The sequence below is a fragment of the Botryllus schlosseri genome, chromosome 12 (assembly GCF_051294905.1).
Source record: "Botryllus schlosseri isolate E-star chromosome 12, Bs_hap1, whole genome shotgun sequence".
Lineage (NCBI taxonomy): Eukaryota > Metazoa > Chordata > Ascidiacea > Stolidobranchia > Styelidae > Botryllus > Botryllus schlosseri.
The window spans coordinates 3424468-3450211 of NC_137247.1; the positions used below are offsets into that span (position 1 = coordinate 3424468).

General features: G+C 38.6%; 1 protein-coding gene across 2 annotated transcripts; it reads left to right on the top strand.

Moving 5' to 3' along the window:
• Nucleotides 1-2522: 2522 nt before the first annotated feature.
• Nucleotides 2523-25539, top strand: LOC145451991 (uncharacterized). 2 transcript variants are annotated; one of them, XM_080330207.1, is made up of 20 exons: nucleotides 3580-4862; nucleotides 7509-7641; nucleotides 10551-10668; nucleotides 11815-11958; nucleotides 13116-13226; nucleotides 13857-13933; nucleotides 13997-14068; nucleotides 14366-14488; nucleotides 14564-14646; nucleotides 14730-14858; nucleotides 15940-16062; nucleotides 16127-16225; nucleotides 17022-17156; nucleotides 18005-18136; nucleotides 19555-19675; nucleotides 19747-19874; nucleotides 20631-20719; nucleotides 20781-20913; nucleotides 21923-22018; nucleotides 22817-25539. In XM_080330207.1, exons 1-20 carry the CDS (start codon nucleotides 3715-3717, stop codon nucleotides 22917-22919), a joined length of 3297 nt encoding a protein of 1098 aa, XP_080186333.1. In that variant the 5' UTR covers nucleotides 3580-3714; the 3' UTR covers nucleotides 22920-25539. The 2 variants fall into 2 exon arrangements, with proteins under 2 accessions (XP_080186332.1, XP_080186333.1); XM_080330206.1 differs by lacking the exons at nucleotides 21923-22018; nucleotides 22817-25539 and adding an exon at nucleotides 2523-2838 and having other exon boundaries at nucleotides 3665-4862; nucleotides 20631-20907.
• The last annotated feature ends 205 nt before the right edge of the window (nucleotides 25540-25744 follow it).

Here is a 25744-nt window from a genome sequence, read left to right on the forward strand (position 1 = left end):
CCACATCTGCTGATTTCTCATAATTGAACAGCAGGCCTGAATTTTAATGCTGTGCACAGCAATGGCATGGAGTAAAGTGCGTTCTAGTGCAACTACGATGTTGTCGACGATTGACAAGTATGCAGTATAACGTCACAAACCGGCACGGTGGCACCTATATGTCTTCGTTGCTACATCGGATGTTACTGATGGCTGACAGACTCTAGATGACTATAGATAACTAACATATGGGTAGATTAGTGATCTATATAGACCAGGAATGGCCAACCTTTTCGGCTAAAGGGACACATGCAATTGACGAACGAGTGTGCGGTCCACTAGCTGCGCCAAGCGGGTAAAATTTCGTAAGTTTATTAATGAACTAGGTCAATAATAATATTACTTGAGTATTGCGGTCTATTGTATACCGCCCGCTAGGCTCAGTTTGCAAGGACACGACTATTCGGCGTCTGGTCACATCGATATCGAAGGTATCCGATAATATGCGACAATCATGTTGCGCCTACATTTCACGTCGACGATCTTTATGCGAGCGCAAACGCGAAAAGACTTTCTCCCGTAATTGCGAATACAGTTAGACTGAATCGGGTTAATTAGGCGTTTTTTTTTTCATTTTCAGTAGGGGGTAGGCTACCAAGCAAGAAAGCGTGCGACAATTAAACATGCGAAGCGTGAAGAAAAATTTCGCTACTATTTTAGTTTATTGTAATGTACGACGATTTACTGAAAATGTGACTGGACCCTGGTTCTGCCAATGCGTCGGAACTGATATTTTAGTCATCAACACCCCAAGGGTCGCAGCCAGAATTGTAATTTTTGGTTGGCATTGTAAGTTCACAATCTGAGCAATTCATTTTCGATAACATAATAGGAAATTACCTCGCGGGTCACGCAAAACCCTCTCGCGGGCCACATTTGACCCGCGGGTTGGGTACCCCTGATATAGACATGACCATTCGACGATAATTTCAGAGCCGGAGCCGGAGCTGGAGCCGGAGCAGTGGTAATAATGCAGCTCCGGAGCTGGAGCCGGAGCTAATGTATGATAAAAGAGAGCTCCGGAGCCGGAGCCGGAGCAGTTTAAATTTACGGCTGCTCCAAAGCCCTGTCCGGCATACGTGATAGAGCAATCATGCGTTTTCTAGTATTCCGTTCTGACATCATATTACAGTTGTTCTTCGTTGACGCGCATCTTCATCGCATAAATTGTTGTTTTGTGCTGTCTTCTGTTGCCTATGTCCCACCTCAAGTGTAGAACAGCATCTCGTCGGCTATCCGACAGTCGTCATGCATGTCCAATGTCCATTTGTCCAATGTGCATGTCCATTGTCCATGTCTGAGGGCTATCAAAAAAAAAATTTTCCTGAATCTTGCTGACTAGGTGATTAAATCATTAGGTTGCCTTAAAAAATCACGCACACCAAATTTCAACTCATTCCAACCGGTAATTGCGGATTTCTTACAGTTTGAAAATTTTGAATTGAATAAAAAATGCCCGATTGTTTTTCAATTTTTTCTGTCAACCCCATGAAATTGTTGAGCTGTATTCAAACACGACGCAAAACAAATTTGAATCAATTCCAACCCGTAGAAGCGGAGGTATTTGAGTTTTCGATGATAATTCATGGATTATCCACCGATCAAGGATAATCCCAGAATTATCAAATAAAAACTATACAATCCACGATTACCGGTTGGAAATGAAATTTGGTGTGCGTCGTTTTTTAAGGCAACCTAACGATTTAATCAACTAATCAGCAAGATTTACGAAAAAAAGTTTTTTTTTGAACAGCCCTTTATTGTCCAATGTCCAGTGTTCACATTCAAACCATTTCTACTTAGCCTAATGAATACTAGTCACGGCTATGTCCCCCGCCGTACTTGTCTGATCACACCATGCAGCATCAAACAGCAGGTACGCTCTATACAGTCTGGCTGTAAAAAATGGTAGTTTAAACAGGAAAAGAAAAAAGAAAAAGTAAACGATGGTAGCATAGATGATTAATGAAGCAATGCCTGGGCCAGATAGGACATTAGTGTTAATATAACGACAAGAGGTAATGAGAAATATAAAAATATAACTCAACGATTATTATATAACTCAACGATTATTATTAAGCAGGTATTTTTTGAATCTATTGCAAGGCAATTCACGGATATCTTGTGGTGATGCATTCCAGATTATAGGTCCTGAGTAGTCGATAGATATATTAGTTAGGTTGCTATTGGATGGGGGCAAGTAGATATTTCCATTTGATTTGATGAGGATGTCGTGTAATGGGAGTGGACATATTTAGCAGGTACGAAAAAGTCATCAAACATATGAGGCAAACTATTGGAAAAATATTTTTGTATAACTTTTGATACTTCGATGCATAAAGTTTGTCAATACTTTCATATTAGAGCTTCACAATTTCACTTTCAGAGTAGAAGCTCTCTGCGGGCCCGATCCGGCCCGCGGGCCGTATGCTGCCCGCCCCTGGCTTTGGCCTGGTGGGTAACTAATTTCAAGGACGATACTGTTGGCCCGCAAGGAGCAGACAGAGAGCTTATCCGGCCGGTTTTCCTTCCCGGAGAGTTGCTTGGTTACGAGCGTTGGCGTACTGTTTGGCGAATTGCGGGTATTTGAAACGACATATATTACGTAGATTAGTGGTACAGTGCAGCAAGAATTTTTGAAATATGTTACTTTGAGATTTTAGTACAAATATGCTACGGAATGCAAAGCGATTATAAAACCTGTAATGCTAACGATGGTCACGGTACCCTGCTAAGGCAACAGTCAGGCTGAAGCTGTTGTGCATTATTTAGATCAATCACCAAGGCAAAGGAATGAAGGTGAATAAGAAATGAATGCACCAAAACTGAAGTGGTTCATCAAATATTCAAATATGGCCCCACGACCCCCTTCTGCGAGATAGCGGATAGTGTCCAGCTCCCAGCTGGGTTCGTGAGTTCACTTCCCTGCAGCGGCTGCAGGGTCCAACCAGAGACTTTGATGCCTTTTCATGGCAAAATGAATATATGCCGCTTCCCCAGTAGGCGCTCAGTACGCCCAACCCTAAACATGCCCTAATGTCCCTAACACAACTCTAATATTCCTTTCGCAAACCCTAATGTCGCCAATCCCAACCTTACCCTAATCAATGTCTCGAACCCCCCAACCGAGGCCCACCCTAATGTCCGTCACCCCAGCCTAACCCTAATCCCGAGAGCAACCTTACCCTGATGTCCCTAATTTCTCGCGCTTACACCCAGCATGGCCACATGATATATGCATCCTCTGATCTCCGTACAATGATTGACACTTTGCTTCATAAAAATACCACCTAATACATTTATAATAAGCATAGTTAATATATTTGTACTGCCGAGTTCACTGGCAACCGTTCAGAACACTAAAAAAACTAGTTGTAACATAATTTATGGAAAAACAACTATTTTGTGATACGATTGTTGATATGCAATGTTCCTTCCAGTTGTTGGCGATTACCCCTGACAAGTTTCAGCCAAAAATATTCAGGTTTATTTCAGTATGAATATACTATTCAATTGCATATTGAAGTTCTGTACCTCCAAGAAGCTCTTCAATCAACTACCATATTCTTTTGTGTATAGAGTGTTAAAGAACTATTTCTTGTGTGATGTAATGGTTTTGTTATAGTTCTACAATTGCATGCCACAGTTGAACGAAAATGCGGACTTTGCTGCAGTATGATGCAAAATGAAATGAGAATTCCGCAACATGTCGGGATGTACGAATCGTCGCCTAACAAAGACAAGCCTTTCGGAACGTTAAGAATGAGCACGTGCGTCTCCAATCCTCGCGTGAACTCCGGACATATTTCAAGGAGTCCTATCAAAAAGAATACAGATACGAAAACGGTGATGAGACCGACCGGATCGCCGTCTACAAAGAATAACTCAAACGGTGTTTCAGCCGGAAACGCAAATCTTGACGCTTTAGAACTTCTATCGCGAAAAGTCTCAGATAAGAGCGTTTTTCAAAGATTCCAAAGCGCCGACACTGCTTTTATGTTAGCTACGGGTGATATTTTCATGAAATCAAGTGACGTACTGCATAACGGGACATCTGATGTAAATGATCTGTCAAATTTGGCAAAATCTTACACAACATCGGAGACAAGGTTGCATGATTCGTTGATAGGGTCACCGCAACGCGGCGTGAATTTATCTAACGTTTTGCAAGATATCGCAGTTACAAATGGGCTTCCGCGAGCGAAACAACTTGTCACCACCGAAATCAATGCTCTCGATTCTACAGACAAAGTTCAGTATCGCGGCACTCTTGTCCGAAATTACCCGTCCCAAAAGAGTAATTTTACACGGCCGCTTTTGTCGAGCCGCGAAGACGAACACACAAGTAAGGCGTATTTCCCGAGTCAAAGAACATCGCCGCCTTCAAAACAACCAGTCGCTTTCAAAAACAGATCGAAACTGATGTACCCTGATGATGCAGGGTACGGTAGATTTAAAGGATCTTTACGCAGGCCGCCTTCAAGAAACCGTAACACCACATCCGTTTTCGGCAAAACACAAACAAACGATCTACACGAACGCACCAGACCTGTGTTTGATAACCAAAGCGAAAATGACCACAAATCATCGATCGCTTCCAAGTCTAGTTCTAAATTAGTCGGTAACCCGATGTTGGGAGTGTCGAGAGCGATACAGCAATTGGCTCTCGCTGAAAAAAGGGCAGTCGATAATGACCCGATGGTTAAAATGCGAGGGGCGGAAGTCACGGGCGTTTCGTATCAAAATATGTCTAAAAAGGAATCATTGGACAACTTCATCGCCCATGACAGACGAGCTGAGGACGTGTCGCAATATTATGGAGGGTGAGCGATGTTACGTTTCTATATTAGTGTGAATCTAAATACAGTTGAATCTGGTTAATTCGGACACCGGATAACTCGGAGTCTCGGACGACTGCTTCATTTGGCTCGGAATGGAGGAAAAACTCGCGTTAATTTGAAGGAATATCCGCTAAATTCGGAGAAAGTTTAGCAATTCCTGGCGTTGGGTTATGATGCGATATACAGTAGCCTAGGCTACTTTGCAAACTTGGACAACTAGAAAATTCTCAGCCGTAACGGTATCAGTTTAATAGTAGGCCTATATTCATAACGAAATGAACCCGAATATTTTCGGCTGACACTCGTCAGGGGTAATCTTCAACAACTAATAGAGAATAAGAAAGAACATTGTATATCAACAATCGTATCACGAAATATGAGTTGTTCTTTCCAATTCTCTACTGGTTGCTGACGATTGCCCCTGACGAGTGTCAGCCGAAAATATTCGGGTTCATTTCAATACGAATATACTATTCAATTGTGTATTGAAGTTCTGTACCTCTAAGAAGCTCTTCAGTATCAGTTTATTAATATTTTCATCATTTCAAAACACTGCAAAACTGCGATACAATGAACAGATAGGAAGGTGTCGAAAATTTCCAAATTTCATTAGAGTTAGAATTATAGCTACACATTTTTTCCAAGTTAGTTTAGAATTAGAATTAAACTGAATTCGTGAAAATGTGGGCATTGCATGAACTTCAATTTCTATCAAATCTGAGGTTATCCTCATTAGTACAAGAATGACAAATGTCTGCGCGGCAAGCTTGGCTCTTTTTGCATTGTATAATTCACCTGTATAGCATTTACAGGAAATCCAGAAATTACATCAGAATTAAAATGAGACCTTAGAGACATTTCGTAAACTAGATTAGAATTAGAACGAAGGAACATTTCACAAATTAGATTACGGTATCAGCATTTCAGTGAAGTTATTCTAATCACACAAAACTAGAATTACCGTATCTAGTTGTCCAGGTCCGTTGCTTTGCTCGTTTCAACACAAGATGGGTGATTTGGGTGAAACAGCGCACATCCACGCAATAACAATGGAAATTCCACTCATCCAACGCCATGTTAGATTCATAGACACTCAACTTTGACTTTGGTATGATGGCATCCATCTTGTAGAACAAAATGGTAAGTTAAGCAGAATAAATCAAATTGTTGAGGTAAAAATGCTTCCTTGCCAATTACTGCAGTATAGCACATCTGCAATTCATTTATTGCACTAAAATACAGTCTTTTTAATGCGCTGCACACCAAATTTGGCTCAATTCCAACTAGTAGAAGTGAAGATATTAGAGCTTGGAAATTTCTAATTTATAGAAAAAATTTGAAAAATGTTTAAAAATTATTTATTGGCTAACCCATGAAATTGGTAAGTTGTCTACACGAACTCTGCAAAGCAAATTTGACTCAATTCCAGTTTCCCATTAATAATACTTGGGCTACCCACAGTAAATATATAGTCCTACTATTTTTTCAAATCCACGATTTTTAACCCCGATAACTTAGCTTCTAAACAATTCCATGGGGGTAGGCAGTAAAATTAAAAAAAAACAAATTTATGATAAATTCAAAGTTTTACAACTCTGATAGCTTCATTTCTGCCAGTCGGAATTGAGTGTGATTTGGTGTGCAACGTTTTTTAACCAACCGAACGATTTTAGCTAATATCCGCGAAAATCTGAATAAAAAAGTTAATTTTGAACAACCCTACTGCTCACATATGATACCTCAATCTTCATAAATTTCAAAATCATCGTGAGTTGTGGTCCGAGTCGAGGCCTGAAATCTCCTCAACATGCAAAGTAAATATACCCGCCCCTCTTGTCAGCTAGATTTGAACTTCTTCATTGGGAGAAATCATGTCTTGAAGTAGAATTTTCAACAATAGACTTTATTGTTGGGAGAGGTTTAGATTATTTTGCTTACGTGCACCTACATTTCCCATCCCAGACAGAGCAGACAGGGTGCCAGCACAGTGTGGTGGTTAAGTAATAGTGTATGTTTTTTGGATCTGAATTCTCTGAAGTTTTTTGTAACGTTGATGTCAAATAGTTTGATTGCTGATTGTTGATATGATCGTTACCGCCATTTCTACGCTCCAACCACAATAGTCTCGGTATGAGACTCTGCCAGTGATAAGATGTAGGCCATAGGCCAATTTGGTACTAGATTTCGGAAAAACTTGTAACGTAAGAATAGCTTCTTTTAGGTACACAACTTCAATATACAAATGTAAGAATATTTTGGAAAACAAAAAGTAAATTATTGAGACGGCAAGTTTCATGTCGTCACGAGAGTTTGTGTACCATCTAAAAATAGTAGGCCTACTTCGAGCTCAAGCGATCTTCTCGCTTCGATTAATCGAAATGTCATGCCAGTGACGTCATAATTGATGATGCGATTGTTGATATGCAGTGTTGTTTCCAATCCTCTACTAGCTCCTGACGATTGTCAGCCGAAAATATTCGGGTTTATTTCAGTGTGAATATGATTTTAAATTGTATATATATTGAAGTTCTGTAGAAGCAATTCTGTGTTTGTGTGATTAAAATGTGTCGTATTAAGAAATTGATGTGACACAGGGGAAATGCATCCTATATTTTATCAAATTTCTAGGTCTCGTTTTTCTGAGATGGATCGTTCCACCGGTACCTCCGATACATGTCAGGATGACGAGAGCGTCTCCGTACTTACGCAAGACACGGGAGTCTACGACGATGAATTAGAGGCATGCGCGGAAGGTGAAATGGTATGTCACCGAATCAGGAACTTAACCTTTAATTAACATCCTCATAACGCGCTATTGTTCCCACCGGATACCTTACTTCGATGTTATTGTGTTGAAATATGATTATCTAACAAAGGTCCCTCGCCTTCAATACTTCGTGAAACCTTATCCAATCAAAGATTTGTTTTAGACCTTTGTCTGCTCTCGCCGGTACGGATTAGTATCAGATTGCCAGCAGTTATCCGGCGTTTGTTACCAAACAGAGTAACTCAAGCGTTTTAACAATCGCAATAACTTTCTGTTCCCTACAGATTGATAAATGACATGTTATTAACATTGTAGCATTGGTTTCATCATTTATCACATTCACAGTGTGACTTTTAGTAAACATGATTAAATAATACTGGTAACGTCAACTCTTCTACTAGATTTGCCACAATCGTCAATAAACATGATGGTATTTACTATAATTTTACTATGACAGCCTTGCTCTCTGATATCATATATTTTCAAACTTATTTCTAAGACTTTAAGGACTCATTTCGTGACTTGCTGTAAATAACTCAATAACTGTTTATGCTATCGCCCCTTTCTGCAATGATTGGCCAATTTTCATTTGTAAAAATTGAATATGTGAGTCATCAGGCCTATGTTGAGGGAGCATTTACATTCGCGCGAAAATTAACAGGATCGAATGGACAAATTCAGCACTATTATCGATTAGTTGGTTAGTAGATTACATTGAGATGTAGGCTACCACATTATTACTAGGGCACTCACTCCTAATTACATATTATTGGATTAGGCCTACTCTTAGCCTGTGTCTAGTACTTACTATAATGATAGTCGATTTGTACTGTATTATCAATTTGTATTGTATTAGCAAATAGCAACAGACAATACTTCTTCCAAGTCTCGTCGCCTGCTTTATAGATATTTATGGAACCTTCAATTTACTTTCCCATCTCCGGCATCAATAAATCTCAAACTTCAAACAGCAAGAGCTTATTCAGCCGGCAACGATATGAAGCATTAAACTCCGGTGTATTTGCTTTGCTTATGCCTATTCGATGTAATGATAAGTTTCAGGCAGTATTGGACAACTACATAATTCTAGCTCTCTGGTTAGACCAACTAGAGTGAAATGCCATTTATCTAATTATAATTTAATTGCTGCTTTTTTAAATGATACAGCAGAGCTGTATCGTGCGCAACGAGCCAGGCTCACTGTACATTTGGGGTATTCAAAAATGACTTTTTTTCTCAAATCGTACTGGCTACTTGATAAAATTGTTAGGTTACCTAATTTAAGCCTACGCAACAAATTTGGTTCAATTCCAACCAGTAGCCGCATTGCTACAGGAGAAGAAAGTTTCTATTTATTATATAAAAATAAATAACAAAAAAATTTGAAAATTTTCTGTTCACCCCATGAAAGTTTATATGGAAACGATGTTCACTAAATTTGGTTGAATTTCAACCAGTACAAGCGAAGTTATCGCCTTCGAAAAATTTGGATTTGAATAAATAATTAAAGAATTGGTCACCGTAAATACTATTTTATTTATAATGGTAATTTTTCGACGGCGATAACTCCACTTCCACTGGTTGGAATTGAGCCAAATTTGGTGTGTAGGCTTAAACTAGGTAACCTAACAATTTTATCAAGTAGCCAGTGCGATTTAAGGAAAAAAGTCATTTTTGAAGAGCCCTAATGTACATACATTTACCATCCTCATTTCGTGTGGTTCTTAACATTCTTGTGTTGTGTGGGCATCTTTTTTTCCCTTTACTATACTTTCTTGAAGGATCATTAAGTACGATAGGCTACTGTATCCATGTTTCATCCACCATGATTAATCAGACTGGCCGTATTTTCCAATTAACATCAGATCATTGCTCATCGCTTTTTGAAGGGCCATTGAGAACGCGTAGTCCGCTTCAAGGATGTTGATGACCGCCTATCGGCCTTTGTAATTGAGACCTTCTGAATGGTTCTTATTTGGGCTTAGCCGGTATTATGTAGGATTTTCTACTGTACAGGGAGCAGTATAGCAAAGCTGATCATTAATTGGACTATCGAACACAATGTCAACTTGAATTTTGTTCAACGGAAATTTACGGAAATTGAAAAAATACATAGGCTAGATCAGATTTTGAGAATGATTTCAGACCGGTATTCCTAGTTCGTTTTTTTCAAAACTTTATACATATATCACCATCACCAAATATCTCAAAAATTTGATAATACGGTTGTTGATATACGGCACAATGTTCTTTTCAATTCGCTACTAGTTGCTGACGATTATCCCTGACGAGTGTCAGCCGAAAATATTCGGGTTTATCTCAATGTAAATATATTATTCAGTCGTATATTGAAGTTCTGTACCTCCAAGAAGCTCTGCAAAAAGAATCTAGTAGATATTGTCGAATTTTCGTAATGGAGTGTTTTAAAACCGGCATTTACCATGAATAATAACAAACAACGAACACAGAAGCATAATGATAAGGCGTAGCGGCCGATCATAAACAAATTACAAAGGTAGTCCCTAGAATTCAAAGCTTTTCACACTAATGCGGAGAAGTTCTTTCACACTAAAGAATTGAATTGACTCACAATAAATATACTGCCTTTGGTGATGCTTTATGGGCGAGACCGGCGGCTTTATAGTCTGTAGTGTCCACTGCCACGGTTTTATTGTTATTGCAAACTATTGATAGATGTAGTATGTATAGTGTCCTCTAAACTTAACCCAGCCTGTCATCACCCCAAAGGTTTTATAGTTGATCGACACACCTTGTGTATAATACACTAATACAGTAACATCCCTTAACGCCTCCCGTGAGTCTGTCAGTAGGTATTGTGTAGTTGTCTTACTAGGACCGCCTTGAGTTTGTTGACATAGTTAAGAGTGAGCCTTTGTTGCTAGCACGAAGACATTGGCGGCAGTCAAGGTGACTTTTGTCTGGACGATAATGACATTGATTGCGTGGACGACACGGCCATCGCTAATTTGGAAGATGATGACAATTTACTGGAGTCGGAAGGTTTGTTCATATGCTGTTGAACTTTGTTAATTGACTGAGCTTGGCTTGTTCAAAAATACATTTTTAGATTCCAGGGATTCACTGCTTAAATTGTTAGGTTGCCAACGCTGCAGACCAAATTTGGCTTGATTCCAACTGGTAGATATAAAGGCACAGCGGTTTGAAAATTTTTAATTTATTTTGAAAAAATATTTCAAATATTACTGTCAACCCAATGAATTTGTTGAGCTGTTTACAAAAACAATGCAAAACAAATTTGACACAATTGCAACCCATAGAAGCGAAGTTATTTGAGTTTTTCATTAATAATTCTGGAATTACCCACCTTCCAGGCTATTTTTGCTCATCCAAAATTGTCAACTGCAGTAACTTCGCTTCTATCGGTTTGAAGTGAGAAAAAATTGTTCCCGCATCGTTCTTTTAAACAACTTAACCATTTCATAGGTTATATATTATATTATATAAATAAATTCAAAATTTTCAAACTCAAGTGCGTTTACATCTACCAGTTGGAATCGAGCCAAATTTGGTATGCAGGGAATCAGCGAATCCCCAGAATCCGGAAAAAAAGTCATTGCAGTCACTGAAACAAATAACACCTACAATCTACATATTTCAAGGTCGTGAATTTTTGGAATTTGTTCTTAAAGTGTTAATATGCATAAAAAAAACTTGGGAACGTCACTACAACTGATTTTTACATGTCATAAACAGAAGTAAGTCATTTAAGAAAGAGAATTTATGATAAAAATAAACATTTATGTTGATTACCACAATTCGTCACAGTGGTATTAAAGTGACTTATGTCCCATTTACAAATCTTGAGTAAATTAACTTTATGTAAAGTTTTCATTCTCGTTCGAACATATATTGGCCTTGTAAGATTTTTTCTTAGTTTTAGCAGTTTTCAGTGGCATTGAGGTAACTTTGTTATGTTGACTGCAATGTGTGAAGCTGATTTTAATATCGAAGAGCCACTATACCCAAAAAATTATCCCTACTGGGAATACACCTAGAAGTGAATAATAGTCAATAAATTTTAAAAGTTTTAAAGTCTCAACTTTGGATCAGGGTAAATATCCGTGTGACCCTTGTTTAATTTTGAAAATTTGATTCAATTTTTGACGTTTTAACTTGTTTTTTTAGAAATGTCAGAGTCGGCCAGGACGTCTGTTATCGGAGACAGTCACCGGGGCTCTCTCGACGACACTACTGTCAAGCCGGGTCTGACCAAAAGTATTTTCAGCAACTGTCCGCCGGTCATCAACTTTGGCACGAAACATGAGAAAGGTACTTGTTGAAATGGGATTTCTAACTGCTATAACAATATGTGTTACCCTGGCTGCATATGAAACTTGATGAGAATGCTCCATTTAGTGTAGTGTGGGATTATAATTCAACGTGAGCGACGTATATTGATTGAAATTCTTCACGACAGCTATAAAGGCAGTGTCTATAAAAGGGAGATTGATTTGTGACTGGGGACCTTGTGACTTGGTTGCAGCTCTGGTTCGGTGGTTCGCGTCGAGTCAAGTCTTTAGAAAGCACTGGACTCGAGTCATATTAGCGCAGTACGTTTCGTGTGGCCGGTTGGCCGAAAAGGTTGAAATTTCAGAAAAGTACTTTGCAAATCAATAGTCGTATCGTCAAATGTGTTGACAGTGGCATACAAAGTCGAGGCAAACAGATGGCTTAGGACAGTGGTTCCCAACCTTTTTCGTCTCGTGCCCCCCTTGACCGATATTTGAGCTAAAAATCCCCCCCCTATGAAAAAGTCGCCTGTGACTAGAAAAATGTGCTTTTTAACGCGTAACCATTTGTTGACTGAGCAATTAATGGCCAAACATATTCAGATATGTCCGAACTATGGCGAATGCGCACTAAACTTTGGTAAAGTACAGTCAAATTTGACCTGTTTTTGACCGGTCGGGTAGCCGCTGACGAATAATAAATCACCAAGTCCGCTTGCTATGGACTTGGGTTGAATCAATGAATTGGGTACGGTATGCTTTTCACGTTAGCTCATATGTTGGCTTAAAAAGTTAAACAATTTCACTAGCGGCCTTGTGCCGAATTCGGCTTGACGTTTTCCTGCCTAGCAATTTGGTTGAGATGCTGTCGCAGAGCTAGCAAAATCGTCTCGTGAGCCTCACTTTACCAGGGGTGCAATATCTACGGAAGACACCTAGCTTGAAATCCGCCAAAGAAACATACAGTTGTAAAGAACTAATTTCTACTAGACAGTTCTATACCATAAAAATCAATAAACCTTGTGAACCCAGTGTATCTACCGATGCAATGCCAAAGCCAGATTTCCCCTAAAAAACTTGAGACAGATTCCCCCCTGAAAATTTCAACATTCCATCCATGGTGGAATTCCCCCCGGTTGGGAACCACTGGCTTAGGATGAGTGTGCTATTTTTTCACTGGAACCACTTCCTTTACAGTGGAACCGTTGCCGTCCCATATCAGAAAGCTTTTAAAGTGGAAAATGAGCCCGATCACTCCCATCGTCGTTAGGAACACTGTCGCCAGATCTGGGTTCAAGCCTTCCAAAAGTATGTACAAAATTTTGTGGTGAATTTGCATTCTTGTACCTTAGAGCAGAGGTTATTAACCTTTACTGTATAAGTATAAGTATTTACCTTACTAACCCGGTGAACCCGTACACTAATTTGCGAGTCTTCGGCGAACCCCGAATTTTCTAATAGTCACAAAAACATTACTATAGAACACTGGTGCACAAATGAACCGTGCATCAACAACAGCGTGAAAATTACAAAACCATTAAAACGCGGTTTTCACACAAAAAAAAGACATCGAAATCAAAATTAGTTCAAATCAGTGTGATTTCTACTGCGTGAGTTGGATGTGCGTATCGACCCTGACTGAACCCCTGAGACTGGCACAGCGAACTCCTGGGGCCTGGGGCTCGTTCGCACCTCGTTTGAGAACCACTGCTTCAGAGATTTGAACACTTTGCTGAATGCTATTCTCGGTATTATATATATATTATGTGTTAGTATACAATTGAATTAGACCCTATATATTCAAAATTGAAATAAACTTGAATATTTTCGCCTGATGCTCGTCAGGGTTGATCATCAGCAACTAGTAGAGAATGGGAATGAACATTGTATATTAACAAATATATGAAGTCGCCGGCACGATAGTATTTCTGTTTTAAGAAAACTATGATTGGATCGGATATTTCGGGAAGCACATGAAAGCCAGCGGTTTCAGATCATTGAAGGAGTATCAAAAGGTAGGCGAAATAAATTGATTGAAAAAAAACTGGTAACCGATTTTTTTCCGTTTTTGTCTTCAGATTAATCATTTTCCGGGCTCGTTCCAGCTCGGCAGAAAAGACAGATTGTGGCGAAATTTGTCGAGGATGCAGGTATGACATTGATATGTGTGTTGATTGCCGGAGATTTGAAGATGTAACACAATGAAAAAAGACAGTTGGGCATGCAACACTTCACCATGCGTCACTTGAGCATGTGACTTTATAACCCCGAAACTAACCCTAGCCCTAACCCTGCTGCAGGCTATTTTTTATGGGAGAATTCTGACCATAGGTCAGTTGCTTTGGTATTGTGATGTCCAATTGGTATTAGTGATATGCCCATTGCAGTAAGTTGCAAGGCGGTAAGGGTGCTAAAATGGCTAAATACTTTCCTTCGATCATTATCAGGCAAAATTCGGGAAAAAAGAATTTGCTTTTGTGCCGCAATCGTACATTTTGCCTTGGGACAAAAAGTTGCTGAAAACGGCATTTGAGGAAGGCGGCTCAAAGCAAAAATTCATCATCAAACCGGTAACTAAAATCTCAAGAATTTGATATCGGAATATATTTTTGCATTTGTTTTATCCATGTCTTATGTTTATTCAGCCGGCGTCCGCTCGTGGGATTGGCATCAAGCTCATCCACAAATGGAATCAAATACCAACCAGGAAACCCGTTCTTGTGCAGAAGTAAGTAATACGGTACTGTACTGAGTTGATAAATCTGTTTTCAAATTTTAGGCTGCGGTGTTTGAGAGACTTGCAATTTTCAGGTATTTATCGAAGCCTCTGCTACTCAACGGATTCAAGTTTGATATTCGACTTTATGTTTATGTCTCGTCTTTCGATCCATTACGCATCTACCTCTTCGACGATGGGCTCGTGCGTTTCGCTACCACAAAGTGAGTAACGCGTACTTCCGGCATTTATTTTTACCAAAGTTGCATGTGACTGTATCTTGTTGCTATGACTATTTCACATCTAGACCTGATAGAAAGATATCTCAAAGCTACTGTCTTTTTTACAACATCGAACGTGTCACAATTAAGTAGTTTTGCTTAAAAAACTATTAATTTCGTCAAAAACTATAACCGCTTGCGTGAATAGTACTTTTATCAAAATCCGCGGACTTAGTTTGTATCAACACAAGAAGTTTGTGTGTAATCTAAAAGTAGTGCAATGTGCTCAAATATTCGAATTTTAACGCAGGTGACGTCATATTAGTTAATACGACTTTTAATATATAAGTTCTTTTGAATTCTCTGACGATTACCCCTGACGAGTGTCAACGGAAATATGTGTGTGTACTGTGTATTTCAATATGAATATATTTATCAGTTGCATACAGGGTCGTAATGACTCGAGTCATGACTCGACTTGAGTCGCGATTTTTTGATGATTCATCTCGGCTCGAGTCGAGTCAATTTTTGTATTGACTCGACTTGTGCTCGGGTCAATGTGCATGACTCGAACCAAGTCATATGACTCGAGACTAGGACGGCCAAGACAGACGTTTCGTCGTAACTTTGAAGAGTAAAGTTACCACATGATTGGTATTTCGTCTATCAGTCCTGGTACTCGGAAAATAGGGCCAGAAACTGTTAGGACTGAGAAAAATGGCTATATTATAAATGCGAGCCATTCTATATCACTCGAGCGGAGTTGAAAAAAAGGGGTTGGACCAGATTGAACTGAAAACTGAACAGTGAACATAATGGCTTGGACTCGGACTCGACCCTCTATTAGCTGTCTCGGACTTACTTGAGTCTGTGGTGAATTGAAAATGAATCGACTTGACTCGAGTCAAAACTATAAAACTGAGATTGACTTGTGACTCGGGGCCTTGTGACTTTGTCGCAACCCTTTTTGCGAATGAAGTAGTACAAATATTCAAAACTCAGTTAAAAACTCAAGCAATGCCTGTACAGTACTTACCACTGACCAACTCTGCTTATAACATCCAGCCCTGAATTCCATCTTCAGGTACTCAACCTCGTCGAAACACTTGAGCAACCGATATATGCATCTCACAAACTATAGCATCAACAAGCACTCTGGCGATTTTCAGCAAAACGACGACATTAATCTCTGTCAAGGACACAAATGGTGGGAGATTCTATAGCCGCACGCGGCCAGACAGTATGTTATGTTTCTCTGTTGTACTATTCAGGGGCCTGAAAGCGCTGTGGGGGCAATTGCAGGAACGTGGTGTCAATACCGATAAGATTTGGGCGCAGATGAAAGATATTGTCATTAAAACGATAATAAGGTGAGATCTACTGCTTAAGAACGCCAGTAATTTCATTACCCATTTCATAACACCATGTCAACCCCGTTTGTTTCATTTGACAGTTGATGATTCACAATTAGCAGGTAATAGGCCGTCTGCAACTATAGGCCTATAAAGTAAGCTACAAGATGTTAAATGATAAGTTCACCGACAGTGCAACCTCTACGATACAAACAAAATGCGGGTTGCCAAAAATATTGACTTTGTAAACAATTCTGACAATTTTTGACCAATTTTGACAAAATTTTGACATACATAAACACTATATATAAACACTATGACTTGGACTCGGACTCGAGTCTTAACACTATGAACACTATATATAAACACTATATATAAACACTATAGATAAACACTATATATAAACACTATATATAAACACTATATATAAACACTATAGATAAACACTATATATAAACACTATATATGAACACTATGACTTGGACTCGGACTCGAGTCTTAACACTATGAACACTATATATAAACACTATATGTAAACACTATAGATAAACACTATATATAAACACTATGACTTGGACTCGGACTCGAGTCTTAGCACTATGAACACTATATATAAACACTATAGATAAACACTATATACAAACACTATATATAAACACTATGACTTGGACTCGAGTCTTAACATTCTTGAACTGAATTGAAAATGACTCGACTTCACTCGAGTCGAAACTATAAAAGTCAATTGACTTTTGACTCAGAACCTTGTGACTTGATTACAATCCTGCTTGCTACGGCCTTTGCGTATTTCTTCCAGCGTGGAGCATTTCACAAACAGCCTTATCAAAGCGAACTGCCGTCGGAAAAGTTGTTGTCATGAGCTTTTTGGCTTTGACATCATGCTGGACGATCGCTATCATCCTTGGATTTTGGAAGTGAACATATCGCCGAGGTTGGTACGCTGTATACCCGCTTTAAGAAACGGAGATTGTTCAAAATTTTGTGCCTGTGACGTCATGATTGCTGATACGATTGTTCTTTTCAATTCTCTACTAGCTGCTGACGAGTGTCAGCCGAATGTATTTGGGTATATTTCGATATGAATATACTATTGTATATATAGACTAAACTATTGTAAAAGGATTGTTCAATAACATATTTTTCGGATTCCGGGGATTCATTGATTAATTTGTTAGACTTCCTAAAATAACGCTCCACGCCTAATTTGGCTCAATTCCAACTGGTAGATGTGAACGCACAGGAGTTATACACATTTTGAATATAAAAAAGCTTTTTGGAGGTACATAAATTCAAAATACAATTGAATATTATATTCATATCGAAATGAACTCGAATATTTTCGGCGGACACTCGTCAGGGGTAATCGTCAGCAATCTGTGGAGAATTGGAAGGAACACACAAAATATGATGTTACCAGCATGAAATTTCGGGTTCATTTCAATATGAACATATCATTCAATTTTGTATTTATCGCATAAGAATTGAGAATTTTTTTCAAATTTTACTGTACCCCCGTGAAATTGCCGAATTTTCCACAAAGATGACGCGAAACAAATTTGAAACGATTCCAACCCGCAGAAAGGGAAGTTATTTTAGTTTTTCGTTAATAATTCTGGGGCCACCCGCCGTCCAGGCTGTTTTCGCAAATCCGAAATTTTTGACTGCAGAAAGTCTTATGCACCATACTTTTAGACGAATTAACAATTTCATTGACAGTAAAGTTTGAAACTCTAAAAAAGTTTGCTTCTACATTTTTGTTTTTGTATTTCTCTCACACAGTCTGCATTCGAATTCTCCCCTCGACGTGGAGATCAAAGGACAAATGGTCGCCGACATGTTTAATCTCGCGGGATTCCCGGTTCCCGATAAAAAAGTGATCGCGTCCAATTCTCCTACTCCCTCAAGTAGCAGGTGAGTTGAATGTTGCATATAGGCCGTAGATTCTTAAACTGTTATAGCTTAATATAGTTGTAGTTACAACATTGACCTTTTATGCACCCTTAAGACTATTCCGCAAACCCACAAGGAGTCCACGGACCCCATGTTAATAACTTTATCCACATGGTATGAGCTTCGATACGTACTGCTCGGGTATCTAATTATGCGGGAGGTTTGTGCCTTTTTAAATATTGTTACCATATTTTGGGACCCAGAAAGGAACACAGTTTTTAGAAATCACAAAAGACATATTCCTGGACAGGAAAATTGCAGATTTTAGAATTTTTACAGGAAATCACAATACTGCTCTGGTGTTGACCAAAAAAAGGTCATTATTGCCTACCTGTTCATTAGCCTGAGGTCGACGCTATAAAGGAGGACGTTTTCGATTATCTGAAAAAGGAGGACAAATCCTACTTAAGGAGTACGTATGGTAACCAGGGTTGTAACCAAGTCACAAGGCTCCGAGTCACAAGTCAATTCACCACCGAGTCAAGTCCGAGTCCAAGTCATTGAGCAGAAGGTCGAGTCCGAGTCATGGTATTATGACTCGAGTCCGAGTCCAAGTCATTGTGTTGACTGCTTAGTTTCCAGTTAAAGTCTTGTTACACCCACTTTTTATAACACTGTTTGGTGATATCAAATGGTTCGCATTTATAATATACCAATTTCCCTAACTTTTAACAGTTTCTGGTCTAATTTTCAAGCACCAGTACCGATACACGAAATCCCAAGAGTGTGGTTACTTTGCTATTCTTCAAATTACAATGAATTGTCGGTCTTGGCCTGAGTCTCGAGTCATATGACTTGGATCGTGTCAGGCGCGATGACTCGAGTCCAAGTCGAGTCAATACACAGATTGACTCGAGTCATCTGAAAATCTTGACTCGAGTCATTACAACCCTGATGGTAACCCTAATTTTAAAGAGACCAGTGGTTCTCAAGCATTTTCAAGGTATCCGCAAAATCTCTAAACTCTCTAAATGATTGATAACCTGAGTTTTCTTAAAGTAGGGAAATCACAAGGCAGTTTTACTTCATAACTGCTAAAACTTCAGGACTCACATCAACAGCATGGCCGCGTGGGATGAAATATCCTACCATGCAAGTTCATTTCAATTGCCAATTTGCCAGTAGCCTACCGATACAAACATAGTGCTGTTTGGAGTTGATTTTTGGGGGTTTGTGGAATAATAAAAAGTTGGAGTGGTAAGGTCATTTTGTTGATGTTTATCACTCGCCTACAGTCGAGTGTCACTGAAATAGACCATTCTTAGTTTGATACCGCTGATTTTAGATTAAATATTGGGATTATAACTCAGATAGAATAAGGTAGAAAGCCCCGAAATAATTAGGTTGTATGGCGATCGTTGATTTCAACTTTTTCGCAGCGCAACTGCGGTTCAAAGCTCGACGTTCAGTCAAGACAAGAGAAAAGAAAGCTTGGAGATCACCTGCGACACAAGGGCGAAACACACATATTTCGCTCGCCATTATAAGCAGTTTACAGAGGTATTGCATTTTTCGGTGAAGAGATTTTGTCTCCTGTATGTCTTGAATTGTGGTTTTGCAATCTCTTTCAGTCTGAGGTGATGACAATGATGCTGGACACGCTGACGGTGAACGACATTCAGATGCTGGTCGAGAGTGAAGACGAATTTAGCAGACGAGGACATTTTCAAAGAATCTTTCCAGGCGGAGAGGGGACCAGGTGAGTTTTCGCGAACGGACCAGTCCAAGATACATGCGTTGTTAAAATTAGAAAAAATCAACTTGTGAAGAAAATTAAGTTTTTTTACAATCTCGCGTTCAACGTTTGACGAAACTTCATTCACGAAAAAAAAAAATCTCGTGTTGAAAATTTGAAAATATTCCTTCTTGGAAAAATTGTTTTCTCATAAAATCTCTCGTTCAAAAATTTGAAACAATCAACGAAAGGTCAAAGTTTTGTTCTTATGAAATCTCGTGCCTGAAGAAATTGATTAAGGGAAAAAAATTAATCTGCGTCAAAATCTTGTTTTATAAGGTCTCTCGTATAAAATTTGGGAAAAAAATTGATTACCGAAAAATTGTGTTTTTTATAAAATATCGCGTTTAGCGTTTGAAAAAGTAATTATGTGAAGATTATGTTTATAAAATATCACGTTCAAAATTTGAAAAAATTAATTTATCGAAATTATGATTTATAAAATGGTTACAATTTGAAGAAAATGATTATCTGAAAAATAATCGCGTCAAAATCTTGTTTTGGTAAAGTCTCTCGTCTAAAATTTGAACAAATAATGACTGGAAAAATAGCTCTCGTATTTGACATTTCATGCTGGTGCCTATTTTGTGCTACGATTGTAGATATGCGATGTTCTTTTGAATTCTCTACTAGTCATTGACGATTACCCCTGACGAGTGTCAGCCGAAAATATTCGGGTTCATTTCAATATCAATATACTATTCAATTGTTCCATTTCAGGAAATACTTCAGCTACTTTGAACAACCACGTTACTACAACACGCTCCTCCACACGTGGGAGTTGAAATATGCAAGCCACCGGCAGAAAGGCAAATGCAACTCTAACTCAGGCAACAGATCGATTTCACAGCAAATTTTTCTTGTGCGCAGGTAACCTGATACTGGAATCTTTCTGCCGGCGCGGGATTCATCTGCTGAGCAGCGTCACGTCAGGCGGCAGGGCTATTCCTATGGAACACGTTTGGACTATCGCGAGACAGAGCAAAGTGTTTGCGTCTCCGCGGTATGGTCTCATCTTGTTGTCTATAGTTGAATCAATGGATGTAACCGAGTCACAAGTCAATTTGACTCGAGTCTAGTCCAAGTCATAGTATTTACTTCGAGCATGTGGGTTAAATTACGGTTTAGGGATGGATTAGGGTTCGATTTATGGTTGGGTTAGGGTTAGGTTTGGGATTAGGATATATACAAGGGTTAATTTCAGGGCTATGTTTCGGGTTAGGGTAAGTTTTTGGGTTATTTAGTCACATGATGAAGCGTCCCGCGCTGAACTGCCGTTTTCCATTATGTCGGATGCTCATATGTCGGGCGACCATGCAGAATGTGTTGAGTCCAGGGTTGTAATGTCTCGAGTCACGATTTTCTGATGACTCAACTTAACAAGAGTCATTTTCTCAAAACCCGAAAATGACTCGACTCGAGTCAATCTGCGTATTGACTCGACTTGGACTCCAGTCATTGCGCATGACTCGAACCAAGTCATATGACTCGAGACTCAGACGGCCAAGACCGACATTTTATTGTAATTTCAAAGAATAGTAAAGTAACCGCCCTATTGGGATTTTGTCTATTGGCACTGGTACTTTAAAATGCGACCGGAAACTGTTAAAAGTGAGGAAAATTAGTATTCTATAAATGCGATATCACCAAACAGAGTTATAAAAGAGGGTTTAACAAGACATTAACTGGAAACTGAGCAGTCAACGCAATGACTTGGGACTCGGACTCGAGTCATAATACCATGACTCGGACTTGAACCTCTGCATGATGACTTGGACTCGGACTTGACTCGGTGGTGAATTGAAAATGACTCGACTCGAGTCAAAACTATAAAAGCGAGATTGACTTGTGACTCGGAACCTTGTGACTTGGTTACAACCCTGTATTACACTGATTATCCCTATTTATTGTAGCTATGCGAGTGAATTTAGAATATCAGCTTATCACTGCGTTTAATGCCGCTGTCCATGAGGATTTCCTAGGCGGGGCATCTGACTTTGATTTTTATTCAGAACCGATCCCAAGTATCTGCCGATCGTGGTCAAGTCTTCCGCGTCGCTTTCAGCCTTATGCTCTCCCTCGTCGCAATTGCATGTACCTCTCCCCAGGTAAGTGTCCGTAACGTAACCCTTTTCAAATTATGAACATCGTCATCTTATAAAATGCAATTTTTCCGTCATTTCTCAAATTTTATATATAAAATAGCGATGTTCCCAAAAATCAATATATCAAAATTTGCATGCCACATTTTATGAAACTGCAATTTTTTCGTGAATCCAATTTTTAAATTTTGAACGCGACACTTTATAAAACACAATTTTCAATCATTTTTCAAATTTTCAACGCAAGACCGTATAAAAATGCAATTTTTGCAAAAATCAATGTCTCAAATTATGCGCGCTAAATTTTGAAAGATTGCAATTTTCCGGTAGGAAATTTTTCAAATTTGACATGCGACGTATATGAAAATGCAATTTGTCCACAAATCATTTTTTCAAATTTCGAACGTGACATTTTATAAAATACGATTTTCAATAAATTTTTCAATTTTTAAGGCAAGACTGTATAAGAATGCAGTTTTTCCGAAAAGCAATATTTCAAATTGGGCACGCGACATTTTATAAGATTGCAATGTTTCTATTGGTAAATTTTTCAAATTTTATTGAAATTTTATTTGAAATTTTATTTGAAATTTTATGAAAATGCAATTTTTCCGCAAATCATTTTTTCAAATTTTGAACGCGACATTTTATGACATATTTCTTTCTTAATTTATTCTGTTGTAATTTTCAACGCGAAATGTGTGTCTTGACCTCCAACGTCAATATTATTGAAAATTGGCAAGGCCGTTCTTGAAATTTTGCTGTTCTATTCGTTTTTGTCAAGATTCGGATTTGCTTTTTCAGCCGAATATCTTCAGCGGGACGATGGGACCAGTCGACCGGTAAAACGCATCATTCCGTCTCAAACGGCGAATTCAAGTTGAACTCTAGCCGAAGCGTGAAATAAATATTTGCTCGCTCGTGGTGGTACGGTTTTTAATTACTCGGAAAAGGCCGTTATCGATTCCAGTAAAAAACTGGACACGTAGGTTGATAAATTTCGAATTCTCCTTTCGGAATGAAAAGCAATTCGTTTTACATATCCAAGTACCCAACCTTTTACTAAACAATGCTCCAATCCACTCTAGCCAATTGACTTTTAGCGGTCGGCCAAACAAGAATCTAAAACATACCAAGGCATTCCTATAAATTCAAGTAACCATTTTCAATTTATGCAGCCCCGATTATTGTTAAATGGTCACCATCACTTGAGCTTTTGCAACTGTGACACTAGCACCGCAACTGCAACAGTGATGGTATTCCCTACATTTTATAGTTAGACACACACCCAGGGGAGATAAAATAATCCTACATTACAAGGGTTTTTAATATTTTACCAATGTGAGGCAGAGGCTATAACACTCTGTAGCATAAATCAAGCTGTTAATCCTCTGGTAATGCATTAACAATTGCCGACTGCTGGTTTCTTTCGCATTACTGCATACGTCAGGGTTGTAACCAAATCGCAAGGCTACGAGTCACGAGTCAATCTCACTTTTATAGTTTTGCCTCGAGTCAAGTCGAGTCATTTTCAATTCACCGCCGAGTCAAGTAAGCGAGCAGAGGGTCGAGTCCGAGTCATGGTATTATGACTCGAGTCTAAGTTGTTGTGTTGACTGCTCAGTTTCCAGTTAAAGTCTTGGTAAACCCACTTTTGATAACTATGTTTCGAGATATCGAATGGTTCGCATTGATAATATACTAATTTCCCTCACTTTTAGCACTTTCTGGTCGCATTTTGAAGTACCAGTACCAATAGACGAAATCCCAATAGGGTGGTTGCTTCACTATTCTTCGAATTTACAATGAAATGTCGGTCTTGGCCGTCTGAGTCTCGAGTCATGTGACTTGGTTAGAGTCATGCGCAATGACTCGAGTCCAAGTCGAGTCAATACACAGATTGACTCGAGTTGAGTCATTTCCGTATTTTGAGAAAATGACTCGAGTCATCAGAAAATCGTGAGTCGAGTCATTACAACCCTGGTATACATGCATATTTACTGTGTAAAGATGCATTATGCTTTAGTTTAACACAAGAATTGGTGTTTTTGTTGGGATGAAAGTTACATATCTGTCGACATAAGTGTTAATCTGCCCTGGATATTGCAAGACGACTTTGCTATTGTGGCCCTATGCATAGATTGACATGGCAGTTGCATACACATAATGCGACTGTGAATATTTTACCAGTACACTACTATACAAACACTGTAGATTAGGGCTGTTAAAATTTTTTTTTTCTTCAAATTGTACTGGCTGCTTGATAATATTGTTAGGTCGCCTAAAAAAAACACTGCACACCTATTTTGGATCAATTCCAACCAATAGAAGCATTGCTATGTAAGAAAAACGTTTCAGATTTATTTAAAAGAAATCTGATGTTTTATCAAATTTTTCGTGAAATTGTTAGGTTGTCTGAAAAAACGATTCACTACAAATTTGACTCAATTCCAACACGTAGATGCGAAGTTATTGATGTTCAAAATTTGAGATTTCAAATCATAGTATTTACGTTGGATAGATCTATACAAAATAAACAACTCTCCGCCCTAAACACTATTTTTTCAAATCCAAAATTTTATCAAGCAGCCATTGAAATTTGAAGAAAAAAAGTTGTTTTTGAACAGCCCTACTGCAGATTGCCTACAGGACTAGGTAACCGTTTATCTATTTATCATAAACACATTGTTACTGCCGCAAAACCGCAATTTACATATCGCTTTTGTGCCAAAGTGAATTTTGTGTTAATAAACCACATTTTCAACTATTTTTTGGAAATAGAACAAACTGTGCGAATTCAATAGCGACGTGCACACACGGATGTCACGTTCTAAATATAATTTACCATCATTTTTTATCACCACAGCATGAGTTTAAGCAATTTATGTGTTTTATCAACAAAATTTTCACGTGGACCTGCCGGTTTCATCACGTTCGACTTTATATCTCAGTTAAAGGTAACCAATTATCGAAACATAATTAAAAAGCTGTTTCAATGTCCTGGGCTCAGTAGAAAGAACTGCCATCAATACAGATTTTGTCAGATTTAACTGAGTGATTAGTGTGTTTTTCTTATCTTTGTGGTCCGTCATGATTACTGGTGTAACCTTTTGGTCACTAGTGGGCCTAAAATTGACTCTGCTCAGACTACTTTTTATTGTATTACATTGTCGTCTCGATACCGCAAGATAAGACAAATATATTATGTGCCTTGCATTTTAAATACAGCAGTTACGGTGGTTATTTGTATTGAAGATAAACGTAGATACTACAGCGCTTTTTTAGCATATAAATCTAAGATGCCTCTATTTTGTGATTTAGGTTGGTCATCCAAGGATACTATTTATTATACACCATCTAATTTATGAATTGGATTGTTTTGAATGATAGTTTTTGATGTTTCGTGGTGTAATTTGATGTTGTTTTGTGGCGTAGATATTAGGCAATTTTTGTATACAATGTAAAGCTTGTGAATTGGGATTGACTTTTGTCGTATTGGTATGCTCGCGATAAAGATTCAAAGGCAATTTCGGAGTCGGCTTTTTGAGGAAAGATCAGATCATGGATAGATATGCAAAGGTATCTGGCTTGGTATGAAGTTATAATTGAGGTGGAAATACATGAAAAAGCTGATGGGTTCTACATATATGTGCGTTATGAGTATTTTGATTTTATGCAATTGTGGCACCGCCACTGGTCACTTGATGCTTGAAATAGGAAAGTGCCAGTGCG